This window comes from Chelonia mydas, chromosome 18, assembly GCF_015237465.2.
Source record: "Chelonia mydas isolate rCheMyd1 chromosome 18, rCheMyd1.pri.v2, whole genome shotgun sequence".
NCBI lineage: Eukaryota > Metazoa > Chordata > Testudines > Cheloniidae > Chelonia > Chelonia mydas.
Window position 1 is genome coordinate 11,152,847 of NC_051258.2, and position 21,337 is coordinate 11,174,183.

At 51.2% G+C, this 21,337-nt stretch overlaps 1 protein-coding gene across 2 annotated transcripts; it reads right to left on the bottom strand.

The window, feature by feature from the left end:
* Positions 1 to 1,560: 1,560 nt before the first annotated feature.
* On the bottom strand, positions 1,561 to 21,025 carry DRAXIN (dorsal inhibitory axon guidance protein). 2 transcript variants are annotated; one of them, XM_043531706.1, is made up of 7 exons: positions 20,889 to 21,025; positions 10,703 to 11,184; positions 8,668 to 8,855; positions 7,729 to 7,840; positions 6,587 to 6,676; positions 6,172 to 6,261; positions 1,561 to 3,388 (listed from the first exon to the last, which is right to left on the bottom strand). In XM_043531706.1, exons 2-7 carry the CDS (start codon positions 11,160 to 11,162, stop codon positions 3,276 to 3,278), a joined length of 1,053 nt encoding a protein of 350 aa, XP_043387641.1. In that variant the 5' UTR covers positions 11,163 to 11,184; positions 20,889 to 21,025; the 3' UTR covers positions 1,561 to 3,275. The 2 variants fall into 2 exon arrangements, with proteins under 2 accessions (XP_043387641.1, XP_037737196.1); XM_037881268.2 differs by lacking the exon at positions 20,889 to 21,025 and adding an exon at positions 20,389 to 20,551.
* Between the last annotated feature and the right edge of the window lie 312 nt (positions 21,026 to 21,337).

A 21,337-nucleotide genomic window follows, 5' to 3' on the forward strand; every position in this document is an offset into this window, starting at 1 on the left:
ATCTGGGGCGGGGCTTCACCAGTGCACGGGGATCTGCGCCTGCAGAGCTCACGGCAGAATTGGGGCCCATGGCACAATCAGACTAGCAACAACCATGTTGGAAAGAGGTGTCCTGGCGGAGCCCTATCAGCTAGGTTTTGAACCTGGTTATCATCAGCAAACTAAGGGCCAGATCTAAGAAATCTGCAACTGACTGATCAGCTCAGAACTTTGGCCTTTAAACTCCAGGTGTTGGCTATAACATTGGCAGCGCCACCCCTTATTATGAATCTGGGCTGTTAGAGAGTCTAGACTTCCCCTGCTCTGTGTTGGCTAATTGCATTCTTCCTGCTGCTTGGAGCTGGACCCAAATACTCATGCTTTAGTCCTAATTCTTGGACAGAAATCATACTACAGTGTAGCTACTGCCACCCGAATTGTGGGTTTGTCTTAAGGGTTCCTTCACAAATTCCTCCCTCAAAATCTCTTTTGGCATTGAGGATGCGCTTGTGTCCTATTTCTTATTATATACACAGCATTATAAAGTTGTCGTTATTGGGCCTTTAGTCAGACTTTACACAGCGGAGCGGGAACTTTGTGTGTGCTCTTCCACATTTTCCTATCACAGCGCACGGCAACATTACACAAGGGCAGAAAATGGAGACGAACATATCCTGATGAAACAGCAGAGGGAAGTTAGGGAGGTAGAATATAATTACTCAAACTGGAATCTGACCAGACCACCAGGGGTAATACCCTCACTCCTGCAAAAAGGGCTGAGATCTTGGTTTTACAGCCACAAGACATTACCTCAAGCCACCCAGAACCTTTTCATGCCACACTGGGGTGGGTGACCATATTTCCCAAAGAGAAACAGGACCCCCCGAGCCGGTTGCCTGAGTGCCCCTCTCCCCACACAAGACTGTTGCCCGTGGCTAGAACCCCTGGGAAGGGGCCCTCAGGCCGATCAAGTCAGCAAGAGCAAATGCTTCCTTTCGAAAAAAATGTTGGGATGGCAGGGACAGGGCGTAAAAAAGGGACTGTCCTGTGCCGTGTGGTCACCCTTCTGACCCAGTACTGACTCAGGGAGAATGACACCTACTGTCTAACCAACACCACTCTTTCCCACAGTGAAGTTAGCCTGGGCAACTCATTGCCACAAGATATTATGGAAATCACGAACTTAGCAGGGTTTAAAAAAGAACTGGACATTTATATGCCTAACAAGCGTATCCAGAGTTATAATGGCAAGAACAACAAAAAGAATATTGGAAGGACTATAAACCCTCATACGTCAGAGCATAAGACAGACTCCAGCTATTGGGAGTTGGGAAGAAACCTTTGGGCAGGTTATTCCATAGCTGCCTAGTACCAGGCTGGTTTCCAATCTTCTTCGGAAGCAGCTGATGCTGGAGATGGCATATGGGACTGGATGGAGCCCCAGAGTAGTGCAATTCCTATGCACCATTGTCAGAAGCACCTAGGTGTTCCTCAGAGGTCACGGACCTAGCCTCACAAAGGCTCTCTGGTGGGCTCCTGTCCCAGGGATGGAGGCAGGCAAGGAAGCAGAAAGAGTTTGGGAAAGGCTAACTATCATCTCTTTATTTACATCGCAATCAAATGCGCATGCAACACGTCACAGGATGTACTACAAGGTAACAGCCCTGCCCCACCTTCCTTCACCGGAAACTTTATTGTCTGTTCACTAGGAAAACTGCATTTCCCCAGAAAACTCCTAAAAATAATAATTAAAAAACCCCACACTCCAAAGGAGAACCAAATGAGTGAGAGCTGCAGGCCAGGATGTTATCTTCAGCCCGTCCCAACCAGCTTGTCCTCCATGGGAGAGAGAGGAAGGGATGGGGAGGGGACAGCCTCGGGAACACATAGTCTGCTAACTGCAGTGGGAATAAAAACAGGGCATGGCCTCATGGCTAGGTGACCCTCCTTCCAGCGTTGGCTGCTGGTTGAAGAAAAGCAAAACCAGCATCTCCCTGTGTCCCAATGCCGCGGTGCTGACTCCAGGGACGGACCCTCTGGCTAACTGCACCAGCCCCCAATGGAGTCCTCTTGCCAAGACCCCCATCATGAACCTGCCTGGTCACTCAGATTAGATTGCATGCTGAGCAACTGGTCCTCTGAAAGGCAGCATGCCGGCTGGCACCCCTCGCCAACCGCAATAACTAGACTTTGCCCTTCTGTAGCACAGTGCACCTGAGGGTCTGAAAAGTGGGTCACCAACATGAATGAACTGAAGGAGGGAGGGAGATATCTCCATTTTACAGAAGGGGAAACAGAGGCACAGAGTAGAGTGACTCACCCTGGCCCCACAGCGAGTCTCTGGCAAAGCAAGGAGCAGATCTAAGATCCAGTGACTCATCACCGGCACATTTAGGCCCAGATCCTCAGGTGGCGTGTAAAATGGGCCCAACTCCCCTGAAGTCAGTGGAGCAGCAGCCACCTACACCGGCTGAGGTTCAGGTTCTTATCTTCCTAATTACCCCACACAGACACTGAAGTGAGGGTTCTGGACAGAGTCACCAGCGAAGGCAGGTGTTTGTCTAGTGTGTGGCAGGAGGTATCACTAAAGCACTGCCTAGCCATGCATCACTGTCCCACAGTCCTAGGCAGAGAAAAGAGACTGACTGGCTGTGGGCGATAAGCCATAGGGAAAGCAAGAATTTCAGGGCTGCAGAGAATGGGCATGTCCTATGCAATGGTCCGGCTCAGGGTATCCAATTTCCTGGTCATCTTCTCTGATCTCCCATATAGGTTCCAAGCAGGAGAGAACAAGGACACCCACCCACCTGTCCCAGAACCCAGGATTCCTAGGGGAGCTCCTCCCAGTTTTCTCACAAGAAATAACCAAGGGGAAAGACTTAAGCCCTGGCTTCCATTCGACCTAAAGAAAGCAACTTTAGCTGCAGTGAGAGAAGAGTCTTGGATTCTCTTTCCCTCTCAGCAGAGAGGATATAAGGCCCCTTTCCCCTGTTTCAGAGGCTCTCAGCTCAAGGGTCATGAACAGGTGTCAGGGGACCACAATGTCTCTGCTAGATGGGAGAGGGGGTCCCAGCGAGATGGGAGAGATGTCCGGGGAGGGTGGGAGGGGCAGTCCTGGGATAGAAAAGGTTGAGAACAGCTACCCTCATCTCATCATCAGAATCAGTCTCATTGGGGCCCCGCCCGGTCAGAGCCTGCAGCTTCAATCATTTGGTAATTTCCCCACCCCTCCCCACTGCTAGTTATAAATAACTCGTCCCTGACCCTCCAGGCTGGAAATGAATCTCTGCCCCCTTCTACACGTTAATGAACGATCCCTGATCACCACTGGCTGACTCCGGCTCCACACAACGCCCTTTCCTCCGGGTCACTCTTCGGTTCCGGTGAAATTTGGCGTAGCAACGTAGCCCTGCACGGAAGACACAGATGAGGAGTGTGAGATGGTCCAACTGCTCTGGGGAGTAATCTGGGTGTGCGTGCGCAGACACACACACACACACACAGAGAATTGTACTGGAGTCTGTGTGTGTGCTGCTGAATAAAGCTTTCAAGGAATTAGGCCAGTCCTCATCTTACAGTAGGGGAAGCGGAGTCAATCTCAGCAGTGAGCACATGTGACTCATGGTGACACACAGGGTCAATGGCAGAACCCACCACAATGGGGACTGTCCCATGAACATAACGTTGGGTGAGCCATTTGGACCAGAATGGCAGAGAAGTCCCATCACCTGCATTGGACCTCGTAGGGCTTATTGTTTTCTTGTCTCTATTTAGCTCACTGATCAAAGGTTACGTCTGCTCGTTTATGGCTGAGATTTCATTGGTGCTGACAGAGCGTTTCACAGGCTCTTCAGAATTTCCATAAAGCGCACTGACAACAGTAAGGAAAATCCATAGGAAGTTTTGCTTGGTCTCCCCCGATTACTTCCTATTACTGTCTAAGTGATGGCTCCACTGGGAAATGAGGGTTAACGTGTGGCTGTGATAGCAGCAATGGCCGGGGAGCTCCCCTCGCTACTTTATCGCTCTTAAACTTCACGAGAGGAGGCAGAGGCTTCTGGCAGCAGTGACTGGGGCCCGATCCAGAGTCCACGGAAGTCCATAGGAGTCTTTCCATTGACTTCTGTGGGTTTCGGATCAAGTCCTAAAGTGTAGGGAATATGTGATGCTGGTTGAGGTAGCCTTTGGTGAAGAATACCTGTATACTGGGAAAGCAGCCTCTGTTTTAAGAAGATACCAATGAACAGCCTTCCTAATAAGGGTGTTTCACTCTGGGAATTTGCCCAGGTAATTCAGCTGTGGCTGGGACATGGCACATTTGTCTTTTGGTGCCTCTTCTTAGTTAGCCTCTTGTCAATCAGAAACATGCTTTACAAACTAGGAAAGTATTGTGACAAAGTTCCTCCTCTGCCGTGGTGGGTCCTGGGCTTTTGGGGGGATTTGCTCGCCTCAGAGGTTCACAGCAGCCCTCAGTTTGGCCGCTTCTGCTAGAGGCTCAAACCTGCCGTCCGCTCAGCTAACCTCGTCACTGGCCAGCATGGGGGAAATGGAGAACAATCCCCGCAGTCTCTGGGTCCCACCTAGTGGGTCGGGAACAGGCCAGATCCCTTTCCAAATTAGACCTTCCCTTCTGGCGTTTCTCACAGACCAGGTCAACTCCTCCTGTGTCCAATCAGGAGTTGGGGGGATAGGGGGAACCCGGGCCCACCCTCTACACCAGGTTCCAGCCCAGGGCCCTATGGATAGCAGCTGTCTACAATGTCCCCTGTATCAGCTGTGTGACAGCTACAACTCCCTGGGCTACTTCCCCATGGCCTTCACCCAGCACCTTCTTTATCCTCACTGCAGGATCTTCCTCCTGAAGCCTGATCACACTTGTTCTCCTCAGTCCTCCAGCAGCCTGCCTTCTCACTCCCTGCGTGCCCCCTCACAAACTGATGGGAGGTCCTTTTTAAACCAGGTGTCCTGATGAGCCTGCCTGCCATAACTGATTCTAGTAAGTTCTTAATTGGTTCCAGGTATCTTAATTAGCTTGCCTGTCTTAATTGGTTCTAGTAGGTTCCTGATTGCTCTAGGGCAGCTCCTGCTCTGGTCACCCAGGGAACAGAAAACTATTGATCCAGTGGCCAGAATATTTGCCTTCGACCGGACTCCTGTACCCCACTGGTCTGGGTCTGTCACAGTAATTACAATGTTGGGCCAGCTGGTGCAAATCCAGGTAGCTCCACTGAAGACAATGAGGTACGCTAACTTAGGGGCTGGCCCTTGGTATTGCTGGAAGGCGCTGCGTGGACAGCCCGGGGAACAAGAGCCCTCTTTTGCTCCACAGAGCAGGGACAGCACAGGTTGGGCAGTGAAAGCTTCCCCTAGAGAGAGACCTTTTCGGGGGTGAGAGGGGACTTCAGTCTCCCTGGCTTCTGCAACGAGACAGCCAACAAAATTGCCTTTGAGTGATGGATTTTATGATGTAGGCAGTTGTCCACTGGGAACTAGACTGATGTCACAGGTCACTGAGCAGAGGGCACTTGTATTTGGATACCACTGCTCTGAGCTGCATTCAGACCTGTCTAGCAAGAGGGGAAAGGTTCTGCCTTTCATTACCAATGCCCCCAGGCCATTCAGTTCCCTCATAAGAAAAACACATATGATCAGAGCTTCGCTCAACTCCAAATTTATCCTACCACCGTATCTCATGGGATATCGACATACTTGTCGTTAACTTAACCAGCCTAAACATGAAACAGGGCCTGGGGCAGCCCCACTGGGATTTCCATAGGAGCATGCTCCTGAGGCCAATCTAGAGCAGCAGCATGTTTGAATAAGGTCCTGGGTCTAGAATATCCTGCTACCATGTACACCTCTGAGAAAAATCTACCTAGAAAGTATATAGCACGGTGCATCTTCAAAGCCCCTTACAGACATTAATGGATTATTGCTCACACTCCTCCGCCGAGACTGGAATGGAGGGATTAATTTCCCTACTTTGCAGGTAAGGAAATAGAGAGATTAAATGACTTGACCATGGACATGCAATAAATTAATGGCAGAGACAGGATTAGAGCTCAGGGGTCCCGGCTCTCAAACTGCTAGACCCCACGTCCACGCTATAATCTCTGTAGCCAGCCACTGAACCAGCGATAAACAGAAAGCAAGGACTTGGGGAGTCTCCCACCAGTGATGAGCTGAACTCACCTTGAGTGCACATGCAGTCGTCGTAACATTTGTTGTTAAGGCCTCGATTGTGCGGTTTGCAGAGGTGCTCACGCAAGTCACAGCAGGATCCTGCCAACACAGTGAGCGAGCCATCAAGAGATGGTCAAAAGGAGAGAGAATGCTGTTGAATTATCTCCCCACCTGCACCCGCCTTGAGCAGGAATTCCTCCAGGACACAGCCCCAACGCATTGTCTGAACATGGATGTTCACAGCAGACTCCACACTCACCTTGCCACACCATCCATTTCTCAAAATTAGGATAAATTAGAGGGGGATGTCACCCCTCCCTCCCCCGACCCCAGCCACAGAATCCAGAGCTGGATTCCAAACACTCCAGAGTCTGCAACCAACTCTGCAATGAACGAAATTTGTTTTTATGAGGCTGGTGCTCACCTGGAAGGCAGTCAAGATGATGGTCACATGGCTCTCCTTCAGCTGCCATGGTTTCATTTCCACTGCTGGGGCTCTTACTACGGTGTTTCTCTAGGGAGAAGAGCAAATAGCTGATGGAATTCAATGGGGCTGTACCTTTTCCAGCAGCCTGAACCTTCCTGCCGAATGGGGTGGTTAAGGAGCAGCATTTCTCTAGTAGGTGCTAAGCTACTTTGACCTTCTCCCATGTTCCTTCTCACTAGTCCAAATGACCAGCACCCACACTGCTCACGGGGAACGGAAGGCCTTCGAAAGCTTCTGAGATCAGCACTCCTTCCTAGAGGTAGGCCCAGAACCAAACCATCCCTAGATCCAAACAGCCTCAAACTTGAGAGACGTTCTGATCTGGATCCAAACTTCTACAGTTCAAGTCTCATCTCTGCTCCTCACAGGCTTTGTTGCTTATTGAAATCTCCCTCAGCCTGAACCTAACCCAAACCACATCTTCTGGACCAGCTCAGGGCAAATTGCTCCAGAACATGAAATACAAGCAGATAGAGGGCGGGTTTAGCGGGAGTCAAAAGAATCAGCCCCAGCTAATGGAGATAGTTATAAAAACAATACTTTCAATGGCTAGATTCATAGATTAGCTCTTGAAAAATGATCACAGATTCCTTAGCCATTGACACTAACACTGTTCTCTTTCCAGCTGAACCTGACAATATCAGATAAATCACTTAATACAGCAGAGATGTAGTTCGCTCAGTATGGAGACTCGAACAGACTAGAGCACGATGTGTGTCAGATAATAAAATAAAAGGAAGAAGTTGGCAAATCTATGCCTTATGCCCTCAAAATGCCCTTCGTGGTAGACAAAGGATTCAGTACATTTTGCATGGCAGTAGAGAAATGGAACTTTATAAAGCTAATCCTCATCTTGACAAGCACGCCCTCTGGGTACAGCCATAGCAGGGGTGTGTTAGGTATAATCAGCTGCAAAATCTAACCGATGCAATAAGACCACTTAAGCTTTTTGTCTGTCTCTCCTACTCCCCAGCCCCTCAAGTCTGTCCTTCCGTTTCCTGGATAGCTGGGAACCCCAAGCCTTAGAGGGATGTTGGAGGGTATACGTAGCAATAGTAGGTCCCATGGAAGTCGGATACCTTTCTTCTTGGCAGATGGCCACATTTCTGGCTTGAGGTCTTCATAATCTGTCCAGTCAAACAGAGCCATATCCAGGGTGGGCATCACGTCCCCGTCTTGCCTGACACGGACCTGCAGGTGACAAGAAGCAAAGCAGTAAATAGTGTGCCCTTCTGTAGGGCCCCGCAGGCAAATTTCAGCATGTACTTTAAGGACACTAACCCCCCAGAAGTGGGGATTTTTACCCCCATTTTGCAGATTGTTCAGCATTGGCCTCACTCTGTTCTCAGTGAAGCCAAGGATTAAACTCCTGGCGACCTCAACAGGAGTAGTTAGGTCAATGCTGCGTGTTTCTGAAAATCCTACCCTGTGGCTCTAGAGCAAGTCAGTGACAGAGCCCAGGGCGAGAATTCCTGAGTTCCTGGCTTCTAGGCCTATCCTGGGTCCACTGGGACATGCTGTCTCTCAAGGCGAGCTCTTGTTCTATGCCAGGGCGCTTTTGGGAAGCTGAGTGGCTAGCAGGGGTGAGGAAAGATGTCTCAATCAAAGGAGGAGATCTTCCTGAGTGAGGAGGTGCTCTGGTGTCTCCGAGGAAAGGAGCTGCACTTTTTAGGAGAGCTTTTGTGTCAGACAATACACCTGGAAAGTAGATGCCTGAAAGGGGCAGGAGGGAACTGTAGCTCATGGGGAAGTCTTGGGGTCTCACACTGGTTGGGGAGAGGGTGTTTTTCAGTAGAGAGCTGATCATTGTGAGGGAGATGGGGGCACCAAGCAGCTACCTGTCTCCTCTCCCAGGATCCTGCTGTCTCCAGGTGGGGATAGCAAGGCACCATCAGCCTTTATACCACCACCAAGCATGACTTAGGGGAGCTGAGCACCTAACTCCCTTAGGTTGCTTTGAAAATTCCAGCCAGTGCCAGTGGTGGAGAGTCCAGTGCGTTTAACAGGTGCACCTTTACCTGGGGCCGAAGGGATGTGGGTGGAAGAGCTGGTGGTTCCTCAGTAGAAACTGCTGTCTCCAGCATGGTGAAGAGGAGCACCGTGGGAGCCAGACCCGTGAATCCCTCCACCTGGAGGTTTTGAAACTGCCCCTCGAAGTTTTCAGGCTTCTTATACAACGAGCTTGGCTCAGGGTCAGGGCCTTTGCCTACAGAAGGTGACAAGGACAAAGACATCATCTTCCTCATCCTTTTCCTTGCTAGGGGCCACAGAATTTCCCCTGGGGATAGTTACACCACAACACCACCTGCAGCCTTTGAATCTGGATACAGACATCAGATGCGCTTGGACCTTAAGGTCTGTGGGGTGGGAAAAGCAGTTCAAATCCATCTCACTCCAAATCTATCTCTCCGTTCAGAAGGGGCTGACACAGACTATTATTTATTAATTATTATTATTAATAATCTGTGTTGTGGAAGTGCCAAGGAGGCCCAGCAGCCGATGGTGCTTGGTGCTGTACAAACAGAACAAAATAACCTTTGCCCTGAAGAGCTTATCTGGGAACTCCATAGAAAGAAACAGGGCATGGCCACTGATTTAAAACTATATTATGAGATTCAGCCAATGCCAACTGTGGTCAATAGGAGTAGAATAAGGCTGAGTGCTTTTGAGTAGTCCACCCTTCATTAGTAAGCTGTAATAGTTTAATTTAAATCAGTTTGAAAGCAATATAGCACCACAAAGCACTGTGTGCACACATATTTCGGTTTGAGAGGAGTTTATATTGGTTCCGTGTAAATCTGTTCCAAACTGACTGTTTAAGATAAACTGGCTTAAGATCGTCCACACAGCCCTTTGTACAAGTTTAACTAAATCAGTTTAAATTTACACCTTAAGTTAAATTTATGTCTACACAGAAAGATAGCAACTGTCCGGGAAAAATACTGCCTGAAACCAGCTACTGTGTTCTGTGTTCTCCCACCTAGACCTTGTGTGAAGCAGTCAGCCCCATAAGAAAGCAACCAAGGGCTCTTTCTTTTAGGGAGGGCAGAAAGAGATTGAGGTGAGCCCAGGGAAATATCAGAGGACAAATTCTCAGTTGGTGTAAACTGGCATAGCTGCAATAGCTCTAACAGAGCGATGCTGATTTACAGCAGCTGAGGAACTGGCCCGTGGAGTCGTGCATATACACAGCTTGAACTGAGAGGCAAAGCAGCCCCCTTGTTACATTAAAGTGGCTTTTTAATTCTGTTAGTGTAATTTTGCACCTGCAAAATTTACGTTTCACACAACTTTGCTAAATTGGCTTGACTGAAAATCGTGAGAATTCAAGCAAACCTTCCCCGGCGCACACACCCTGACCCTCCCCGCACACACACTGCCCTTCGCTCCCACATTTCCCCTCCCCAGCCACCTTCCCCCCACACACCGCCCCTTCCCCACACACACTGCCACTCCAAAGCACCTTCCCCCCCACACACACACTGCCCCTCCCCAGCCACCTTCCCCTGCACACACACCCTGACCCTCCCCGCACACACACTGCCCTTCACTCCCACATTTCCCCTCCCCAGCCACCTTCCCCCCACACACCGCCCCTTCCCCACACACACTGCCCTCCCCAGCCACCTTCCCCCACACACACACTGCCCCTCCCCAGCCACCTTGCCCCGCACACACACCCTGACCCTCCCCGCACACAGACTGCCCTTCGCTCCCACATTTCCCCTCCCCAGCCACCTTCCCCCAACACACCGCCCCTTCCCCACACACACTGCCCCTCCCCAGCCACCTTCCCCCCACACACACTGCCCCTCCCCAGCCACCTTCCCCCACACACACACCCTGACCCTCCCTGCACACACACTGCCCTTCGCTCCCACATTTCCCCTCCCCAGCCACCTTCCCCCCACACTCCGCCCTTTCCCCACACACACTGCCCCTCCAAAGCCACCTTCCCCCCCACACAAACACTGCCCCTCCCCAGCCACACACACACACACACTTCGCCCTCTGAAGCAACCAGGAGACCCGGGTCCCTTTGGGTTCTTCTACCTCGGTGTTGTTTCAGCCTCTCCCTGCGGCTGTGCCGCCGGTGCTCCCGGTTTTGCTTCTTCCCCCTCTCCGACCCAGGGGACTGGTTCTCCCTCTCAGGATATGGGAACTCAAAGCCCAGAAACACGTCCTTCTGCTGCTTCAGGGCAGCAGGCCGTTGGATTGCTCCCTGGTCCTCTCCTGCTGGAGTCCCACTTGCCAGCCTGAGGGCCTCCTCTCCAGACACCTGCCCTCTGGAAGGCATGCCATGGGCCCTGTCCTTCTTGGCTCCACCATGCCTGCGGTGGTGCCCTGCTTGGGGCTGATGCTGCCACAGCTCCTGGTTTTGAAGGTTGTTGTTATTCTCTGGGATGTTTTTGTCCTGGGTGACAGGGTCCAAGGAGCCCACTGGGCAGATGTCAGAGAGAACCAGGACACAGAAGAAAAAGAAAGGGGACAAGGAGCAGGATGAAGATGCCATAATCCTGGGCGCCTTGCTGCACCTGAGATAAACATATAATCAACATCAAGCTCATCAAAGAATCCAGGCCTTATAGAGCCCACAAAACCCCCTTCTATCTTCCCTGCTCCCACATCAGGATTGAAATCAGCCCTTTAAACACAGCACACTCACTGGACCCACAGCTGCACTCCAGCCTTGGGGGATTGTATTTTTATCCCTTAATAGTACCACTCTGGATGTTCTTGTTAGCCTTATAAAAGTCTCATCCTGGTCTGAACCCTGCTAGGCTCTTGGCCTCCATGATATCATGTGGCAATGAGTTCCACAGGCCAACCGTGCAGTATGCAAAAAAAAAAAAAAAGAGTACCTCTCCTTTTATCTGTTTGAAATCTTCTGCCTTTCAGTTTAATTGAATATGGCTTTAATCTGAGGCTCTCAACATGATTTACAAAGACTGCCAAGTGTTGTGATCCCCTTTCGAGGAACAGGGAGAGACACAAAGAAATTAAGTGCTTTGGCCAACATCACAAACCGGCAGAGCTGGGAACAGAATCCAGGTGCTCTGACGCTCACTCCTGCCCTCTGCCCTCTATGCCACACTGCTGACTTGAGAGGGTGAGCAGCAGAAGGAGGGTGCCCGGAAGGCAGTATCATCACATGCTGAACTTACTCACCCCTTCAATGTCTTCTCCTGGCAAAAGGAATGCAATCCTTGCAGCTCCTGCATTTCGCAAAACCTTGCATCAATGAAAATAGCCAAAGCAAAGACATTGTCCGATCAATGAGCCTGTTACGTGGGAAAACACTGGCTCTGCAGTTGCTCTGTGCTACAAAGAGTCTCCTGTTCAGGGAATGCTGACTTAACGTGAATAAGGAGTGAGTTTGAGAACCAACGAGTACAGGGGACATTCCAGGCTAGAGCCCCGGGCCTGCTCCTCGGATGGCATAAATGGGCAGTTTCTTTGATTTCAGTCAAACTGAGCGTCGGCCCAACATTCCAAAACCAAACCTCACCAGATAGGAAGAGCCCTGATCTCTGGGGGAAGCTGGAGTCCAGAACCCACATTGGCAGTTTAGCCTCACCTCTCATCACTTGGGACACCAGGGTTCAATGACTATAACATGCAGGCAGGAGTGCAGCAGACGAGGTGGGTTCTCGAGACTGGATGCACATGTAGCGTAGGGGGGAGGCCAGGACTGCAGCAGTATGGAGTGGGAGGAAGGCCAAGATTCAGGACTGAATGAGAATACAGCGTGTGTCCAGTTTTGGGCCCCACACTACAAGAAGGATGTGGAAAAACTGGAAAGAGTCTCGCGGAGGGCAACAAAAATGATTGGGGGCTGGAGCACATGACTTATGAGGAGAGGCTGAGGGAACTGGGATTATTTAGTCTGCAGAAGAGAAGAGCGAGGGGGGATTTGATAGCTGCTTTCAACTACCTGAAAGGGGGTTCCAAAGAGGATGGATCTAGACTGTTCTCAGTGGTAGCAGATGCCAGAACAAGGAGTAATGGTCTCAAGTTGCAGTGCGAGAGGTTTTGGTTGGAAATTAGGAAAAACTTTTTCACTAGGAGGGTGGTGAAGCACTGGAATGGGTTACCTAGGGAGGTGGTAGAATCTCCTTCCTTTGAGGTTTTTAAGGTCAGGCTTGACAAAGCCCTGGCTGGGTTGATTTAGTTGGGGATTGGTCCTACTTTGAGCAGGGGGTTGGACTAGATGACCTCCTGAGGTCCCTTCCAACCCGGAGATTCTATGATTCTGAGAGGCTCAAGGCGGGCAATGAATGAGTCCCTCCTCCTTGGTTACCTCATCCTGTTCCAGCCTTGGTCACAGCAGCACGTGCAAGGCCTGCAGGGGAGGAGAGGTTCCAGTTTCATGTGCAAATGAAGGTCATTAATCAATGGTGATGCCTCCCTTTGATTTCTGACTAGCCCCCCTACCCTTCTCTTTTACCTCCTGCCATCTGAGGAGCTAGAGATGCGATCCTGGCTCCTACGGACAATGGTGGGGCAGCCCAGTACCAGCTGTCGTGCTGGAGCTGCCTGCCAGGCAGGTTGGCATTCTGGGCCTCCTCATGGCTGGCTTGCTTGAGATGAAGATGTCAAGATGAACAGAACGGGAAGCAGCCGGTGGCCTTGTAGGGCAGGCAATGGGCCTGGGGCGGGGCAGCTCCAGAGGTGCTACCAGGAGCCCAGCATGCGCTGCCCTAGGGAAGCTAAAGAAAAGCAGGGTCTGAGTAAACCCTGGAAGTGTTCCATTGAACGGTAGCCAGGCAGCAAACGAATGCTTGCAGTCATCTGTTGGACTGACAAGGGTGGGAGGGCTGTCTCGTGTGCGGTATAGGGAATTGGGACTGGGACTCTGGGCTGCTGTTCTTGGGTTCTGTTCCCTACTCTGCCACTCTGTGGCCTTGGGCAAGTCACTTCACCTCTCCTTGCCTCAGTCTCCGCATCTGTGAAATGGGGCTACTGTGTCACTGGCATCGGGAGGCTTGTTAAGTCAGTAAAGCCATTTGAGATCTTTAGAAGGAATGGCGAGGGCAAAGGAATATTATTTACTTCTCTTTGTATTCAGATTGTATGCAGATTTTCTGCAACTGATGTGCTCATAAGAAGGAATTCTTCAGTCCCCTAGTGAAAGCCCTGTTTATTCATTCCCCAGCAAGCTTGGCCACAAGCTTCCTGCAGTTACTCCACGTGGGTCTTTAGAGCGTGGAAGGAGGCAACCCCTTCCATACTTTCCCACTGCCATCGGGAAAAGCCCCCTCCCCTGGAAGTTCAGGCCCAAGCAGTGTTCATGTAGACAGAACCCATGCCTTTATTTAGGGCTGCTAATGACCAAGAAAAGCCGCTTGTCTACGAATTGCTTTGCGAGGCACTGGAATATCTTATTTGCCGATGGAGTCATGCTACAAAATCGCATTTCATTTTGGCTCATGCAAAATCTAGAGTTATAACTTGGAATCCATTTAGCAAAGCATCTGCAGTTCCCACTCCAAGGCCAGCGAAACAATAAATATTGTTGAGCAAAAACAGTATCTCTCTGTCCAGAACAATTTCATCTTTTTTTTAAATTAGAGCAAACCAGCTGGATCTTGGCAACTCTGAATTCTGAGGACTGGGAACAGTGTCTCACCTTCTCATCCACAGGAGAAATGGGAGGGTGCCAAGCGGAAGGAACAGCAGGTGTCAAGAGTGGATTAAACAGGCTGCTCTAGCCTGGGCCGCACATCACAATCACTAGTGCAGCCACGAGCCCTTTGCTTTTCACGTGAACATTACCCCAGCCATGCGCTCTTTTGGGGACCTGGTGACAATGAATCAGATGCAGAAAACCCCCGCAGGGCTAAGTGCTGTTGTGAACTTCACTGCAGCTCTTCACCAACTGGGAAAGTGCAGCGCACAGACCCTGGACCTAACAGCTTCCCTGAGGGCACGATACAGTTTGGAATCTTGCAGGGGCCAGAGTGATACCCCCACTCTGCACTAGATCTGTGGGCATAGGGAAGAGGGCACAGGTTTGCAATAATAAAGCAGTTAACAAATACGTTATATTATACAGCACCTGTCATCAGACGAGCTAAGAAGTGTTTATGCTCCTTTCCTGCCTGCATGGCTCTAAGGACAAATGCATAAACTCTAGCAGCCCCGAGTTAATGGAACTGCTGCTCCATTAAAGGGCAACTCCTACAATGCCCCTTGTCAACATGGGACTCCTCCAGACAGTGCATCCTCTTCTGCCTTACCCAGTCATATGCCCAGATCCGGATGCCACCTCTACTTCCCATCTCCCTGGGCCCAATCCTCTTTCCCTGCACAGTCTGCAAGTTCTCCCTTCCCATCTGCGGTATCCTTTGCTTTACACAGACAAACCCATTCGTTTCGGACAGCGGTCTGCATCTTCTCCAGCCTCCCGCTGCTGCTCTTCCCATCAGCAGCCAGTCTGGCTCCTGATCCTCCTCCCTCCAAACCAAGCTCCAGCGTAGCCTCTCATCAAGTCCCTTGTGCTGTGCATTTCAGAGACATAGCAGCCAGCATCAGTCTGACACCTCCACTCCACTCTCTTCATAACAGGATAAATTCTGCATTGACCTCAGTAGGTTCACATGGTGGGTTAAGTCAGAGCGGAATTTGGCCCTGCAAGGAGATGCCTTCACCCGCCTGCTCTGAAACAAAGTTGTACATAGTGTAGACACAAAAGTTCACCTCCTTCCTGGGATCTGGCTTAATCAACAAAGGTTATAAAGTTCCCCCAGGCTTGGCTGCTCCCAGGGTTCCTCCTTCAGTGCTGCTTGGCCCACACCCTAGATCCTCTTTCCTCTAGAGAGCCACCCCTGCCTCCTCTATATCCAGGCAGGGTAATGAGTCGCCTCCCTCAGTGAATCAGCAGGACCCACTTAACATTCCCAGCAGGATCAACACCCGCTAACAGAGTGAAGGGTCTCAAGCAAATACTACCAAGCCTGTTAATGGTCCTAAAACTATGCTCCGTGCAGACAGGATGGTTTAGGGGATTATTAATGGGCTACAGAGCCTTCCACTTCTAGGTCACCAGTTTGAATCCAACTTGGGTTAGTAGTGGCTGTTCAGTAGCTTATATAAAATATGAGTTTGTTGGGGCTCAGACCAGTTCCGAGTGGGCAGGGATCTGTAGCACAAAACCCACCCATGTAATTGGCACTAAATGTGCTCCGTCATTTGTAGTCACGACAGAGAGAAACCAGGGAGTTACAGTGCCACTGAAATACAGCCATCTCCTGCCCCTAACTTAATGGTGGTTCCTCGGCGATAAAGCAAAGACATCAGACCAATGCCAAATTCATTCTAATATCTAACAATTCCCCACTCCCCCCCGCTGCCTCCCACTCCATATCTGGAAGATGGGGGGTGGGGGGGAAGGGAAGCAGGAGCTCTGAACAAAGAATGTTGGGACTCTTGCTGGACAGACAGCACAGAGGAAACCAGCTTGTGTGCTCCAGGGCTGAATCAAAATGGATTGAACAGAAACTCTGGGCCAGATTTATCCCTGGCTTTAAGGAATTTAATTCGCTGTGGGAGTGCTACAGGGCACAGCTCTCACTGCGCTCCCGATAGAGGAACATAAGCTGCAGGGATAGACAAATGTACATGTCTCCCGCATCATCTGTGTGTGTTGCCTGCGTGCCTGGCAGCCGTGATGGACAATGAATCCCAACTCCCCGTGCCAGGGCTCACTGTAGAGAAGGATCCAGGGGGTGACGGATGGTCTGTGAAGGGCCTGGAGGAGAATAGAATGGGTAAGCTCTGGTCTGCGCGAGCAGACATACAGTGTGTGGGCTGGAGTTAGGAGGATGGCATTGTGCAGATAAATGAGGTTTCTCTTCCCTGCTGGGGCTCTCTCCATGTGGTTTTCTATTTCTGCAGGCAAGTGCAGGGAACTTCATATGCAGTCCAGGGAAAGATCCATATGTTTCTCTCCCCTTCACCAGCATCCCCAACTTATATGCACTCATCTCAAACACCCCCCTCCCCGATATAGGAAATGTCCCTTGCCTCGTCCCTGGCTTGGAGCATTTCTTGCATATTCCTGTTACCGACTTTGTAAAGAGCTTTCTGTCGGGACAGCTTCAGTGCCAGCGCTGACAGCCCAGGCATCCTCTTTCAGACCTAGTTCGGGTAAACAAAGAAGCACAAACCACCTGCGCACGTCACTCTGTTCCTTTCAGGATCCACTTTAAAACTGCCCTCCTCCTTTTCCAAACAGTCCATGAACTTGCTTCATTTCCTCACTCCCCACCCTGAGCCCCACCCTGCTCCCCCTTCATTTGTCCACCCCTGGGCTCCTCCTTGTCCCTGGTCACCAAATTTGGTGAAAGAGCCTTCCTCTCTGCAGCTCCTGCTAATCTTTCTTTCTCGCTCTGTCGTTATTTAACCCGGTGTGGCATTTTACAGTTTCTGCAAAAGCTGTTACACAGAAGAAAGTCCCAGGGCCAAATTTTGCAATGCCCAAAACACTCACAGCTCCTCTTGGGTTCATGGGAAATTTAGTTCATTTGTACGAGGGCTGAGTTTGGCCCACATTGTGATTGTGGAAGGGTTGTGAATCTGACACAGAACAGAAGGGGCTTTGGGAAAATACATGCCTGTCCCATTTCACGACCCCCTGCATCATACTCAGTAACACCTAAAAATACACACACACACACACACACACAACGCAGCCTCTTGCTGAGCCTAGATGGCAGAGATGGTCTCTCCCTGCTGCCTGGCCCACAGCGGCTAATGTAAATGCTTTGCACTGCCATGGCCCCTTTCATCCAGGGATCTCAGAGTGCTTTACGGACCTTAGCTGCACAATGCACTTGAGAGGCAGCTCCTTAAGATTACCCCTGTTTTATTAACGGGTGGAGAGAGGCACAGAGGGGTAAGACCCACATTTTCAAAAGTGCCACCTAATTCTGGGTATCCCCCTTTTTGCATGCTCAACCCAAGGCACCTTAAAGGGGCCTGATTCTCCATTGTCCTGCACCTTGGGTCGTCACGAAACCTCATGCAAAGTGAGCGTATAATACTACCATTCCAAACGGGCAGGGTTTTACGTCCACATCGTGCTCACTTTGCACTGGCAGGAATGACTGCACAAGCTGCAACCCAGGGCAAATCAGGTCTCTAGGGTTTTGCGCACCCTCAGCTCCCACTGGGGTTGTGATGGCCTCATGGTGTCTCAAGTGGAGCACTGAAAATCAGTGACCACTGGAAACCGTTGGCATTGGTGGCTTGCCACAGCAGGTCAGTGGTAGAGCTGGGATGCCCTCCTGAGACCTGATGAGAGATGCAGTGTCACGTGTCTAAAGTTACCATCTTCAGCAGCTCACATACTGTAGGAGGTTTAAATTTATATGTTTGCCGTCAGGTCACCACTAGCCTCCAGGGTTTTACACTTTGGCTCTGAGCGGTGCTGGAGATGGGCCTTGCCTTCCTATTACCTTGAGCCTCAATCCTGCAACCGTACCCTTGGGAATAACTCTTACTCCTGTGAGTAACCCTACTGACGTCAGTAGAGCTATGGCACTCACAGGAATCAAGAGGGTGGCAGGACTGAGCCTCCAATGTCCTAGAAGGTAGAAGAGACAGATAGGACATGGTACGGAAATGGAAGAGGGGCACCTGGATGAATATGCAGTGCCCTCTGCTCTGCTTTCCCCCGGGACTTCACAAAACGGCTGACACAGCCATCATTGGTGAGAGACGTGTGACCTGCTATCAAACAGGGTCTCCTCTTCCCAATAATGAGATTAAAATGGCAATGAGTTAGAGATTAGCATCCAAGATATAGTCACTTGCTGTCACCACGGCACTGAAGAATCTCTAATTTCATGCACAAAGCAGAGTGACAAATGGGGGACGATCAATAGGAAAGCACACCGCGCGCGCCACTGAAAAGCATTCAGCCAACTGATAAAAAACACCCAGTGGAGTTACACCAGGGGGGATTTGACCCCATATGCTTGATCATTTCAGGGGGTGGATTTGTCTCCATGTATCAGCTCATTTAGAGCAAGATATTGACATTATTCCTTGGGTGATAAGTGTTGATTTTTTAAATCAGATTTCACAAGAGAAATGCACAGGTTTATAAAAGGGAAATGTAATGAAAATACAAACCAATTTCCATTCAAACTCTATGCTGATGGAAGACTTCAGGTATGAATTGGATGAATGTCACATAAATTCTATATGATGAATTACCAGCTGTAATAAGCCAATAGCTTATGCCAAAATCATTTAATTCAGAATCACAGCCCCACTTTCACCAGCAGAAGAAGATTAGAGGACAATCAGGGAGCAACTGAGAGAGGTGTGTGGCTGTATTTCTCTGTGAATAAAGTAGCTTAACCCCCCCCCCCCCCCCCCAGGAAAACAGAAGCTTTCCATCTTGGTAACTTTTCACAATGGAGCAAGTGCAAGCTGAGGAGGGTCTAGGATCAATGGGACAGTGTGGTTACTCTTAGGTGCAAAGGGAGCTGGATAACTGAATGGAGGAAAACAAAGGGTGGAAAGCAAAAACAAGCAAACTCAGGAAGACAACGTGAATGGAGTACCAGGATCTTAAAGTGACCCAGAGCCTCTAAGTGATTAAGATTTAAAATAGCCGGGAAACAGCAACTGTGTCTGATTCTCAGCATGAATGGGGACGAGGGCAAACAGATGATTAATCATAAGGACTGACCCCAGTAGTCATGGCCCAATCAGCTAGCTAGACAGACCTAATCCGGGGGATGCTTTATAAATATTTCAGGTTCTTGAGTCCCACCACCTTCCTGCCCTGCAGTAAGGCACATAACTGGCATCTGTTGTGCAGATGATAGTTACTGTATCATGCTGACTCGGAGGAACCCGCCACAGCAGAAATAACGAACCCTGTTGGCAATGGGCCTGGGTGTGAAATAAGCAATGAAATAACTAATAAACCCCGGTGAGCGACCAGACTCAGAACAGACCGGGCCTGAGGTGCCTTTGAATGGATGAAGCTGCATCCCATCCACAGCCTTTGCACCAGCCACAAATCCGGGGGGAATCAGGCACAGGGAGGTTGAACAACAAATCAAACAATGCACTAATGAGAGGGATCGTGTAATCGCAATGAAAGCTGAAGGCTGGCTGCCTGCCTGCCTCCCCCGAGCTTAGCCCTCGCTGGCTAAAAGTGACTTTAGACTGGCACCAACCAAAAACATGAGATCAGCAGCGTGAGCCCCCCCTCCACACCACCCTCTTCCCCCCCCGTCCGGGAGAGTCTAAGCAGGAACATGATGTAAAGGGGTCACCTCTCCCCCCGCCCTCCCCCTTCCCAAGTATCAGCAGCTGTAACTGAAATCAGCAAAGGCTACCTGGACCAAAGCAGAGAGTGGCATGGGGGGGCGGGATCCCGAGCAGCCCAGGTGTGTGGGGGGGATGGGGAGCCCCCTCCAGAGGGGCTGTGAATGCGGGGCGCTGAACCCCAGAGGGGGAAGGGATCCAGCTAGCCAGGAGCAAGCGGGATCGAGGTCGGGGCAGCCTCGGGAAGTTGAGGGGTTTGTGCCGCGGCTCAGTCGTTCATTCCCAGCAGGGGAGGGAAGGATGGGCAGGAAAGGTGTGTGGGTGAGCGGCGGGGCGGGGGCCCTCCAGAGGACGAGAGAATCTGCCCATTCCCTGCCCCCGCCCCAGAGAAGAGGACTGAGCCCAGCTACAAGGTCAGGGGTGCAGGGAGGGAGAGATCCGCTGCCTACCTGTCTGCAGCTCCTCGGCTCTGGAGTCAGCTGGAAGGGCAGGGAGCAGCCGGTCTGCCTGGCTCGGGGGGCTGTCCACACTCGAGAAGAGGAGGAGACAGGGGAGGGCGAGGCGAGCGGCAGTGGGGGAATGTGCAGAGCCGGCAGAGGAGCTGGGAAGCCCGCGGGGGCGCAGTCCGGAAAGGGGGGCGGGGTAGGGGGGATCAGGTGGAGTTGCTAGCAACAGAGCTGGGGTGGGGTGCGGAGACACACAAGGGCTGGCGTTGCAATAGGAGGCAAGGGAGAGTGCGCGTTCCCGAGCCCCGGCGCGCCCCCGCGGGGCTGCTCCCCCAGCTGGTGGTCCCCAGAGAGAGAAGGAGACAAAGGCAAGGAGACAAAGGCAGGAGGGAGCCCCCCGGGGGAGAAGTTGATGCCAGGCCTGAGAGAAGGAGAAGGGAAGTCCCCCAGGCTCAGGAGCCAGGTGGGACCGGGGGGGGGGGCTGCACAGCTCCACGCCTCACCTGCCTGCAGCCGCCCCCGTTCACACCCGCAGCGCGTCCCAGTGGACTGGGGCCGCCTCCGGAGTCACGGTGCAGCGAGCCGCAAGACACAATGCGATCAAGGCTCTGCTCAGCTGGGGGAGCGTCTGTCCCGCGCCCGCGAGCCCCGGCTCGGTCCCCAAAGAGATTAGTCTCCATTGCTGCCAAATGGGATGGAACAAATGGGGGGGGGGGGTTGTTAAGCTGTTTGATGATATCCCCCCCCCACAAACCCCACACATCATACTAGGCTGTAAAAGTGGGGGAAATCCCCCCCACGAGCTCCTGATTTGAGGACATCTGTGTTGGCAGGGAGAAGAGAAGAGAAAGTCACCCCCTTCTTCCACCCTGGTCTCTCCAAACCCAGGACACACCTGGGGTTTCACTTCCCCCTCGCTGCTTCTGGCACAGACATTGTTTTAATTCCCAGG

Coding starts and splice junctions, on each gene's coding strand:
- DRAXIN (XM_043531706.1), bottom strand. CDS start 11,162: ATGGCATCTTCATCCTGCTCCTTGTCCCCTTTCTTTTTCTTCTGTGTC. Junction 6,677..7,728: donor GCCATCTGCCAAGAAGAAAG/GTATCCGACTTC, acceptor TCTTCTCCCTAG/AGAAACACCGTAGTAAGAGC. Junction 3,389..6,171: donor CGACTGCATGTGCACTCAAG/GTGAGTTCAGCT, acceptor TCTTCCGTGCAG/GGCTACGTTGCTACGCCAAA.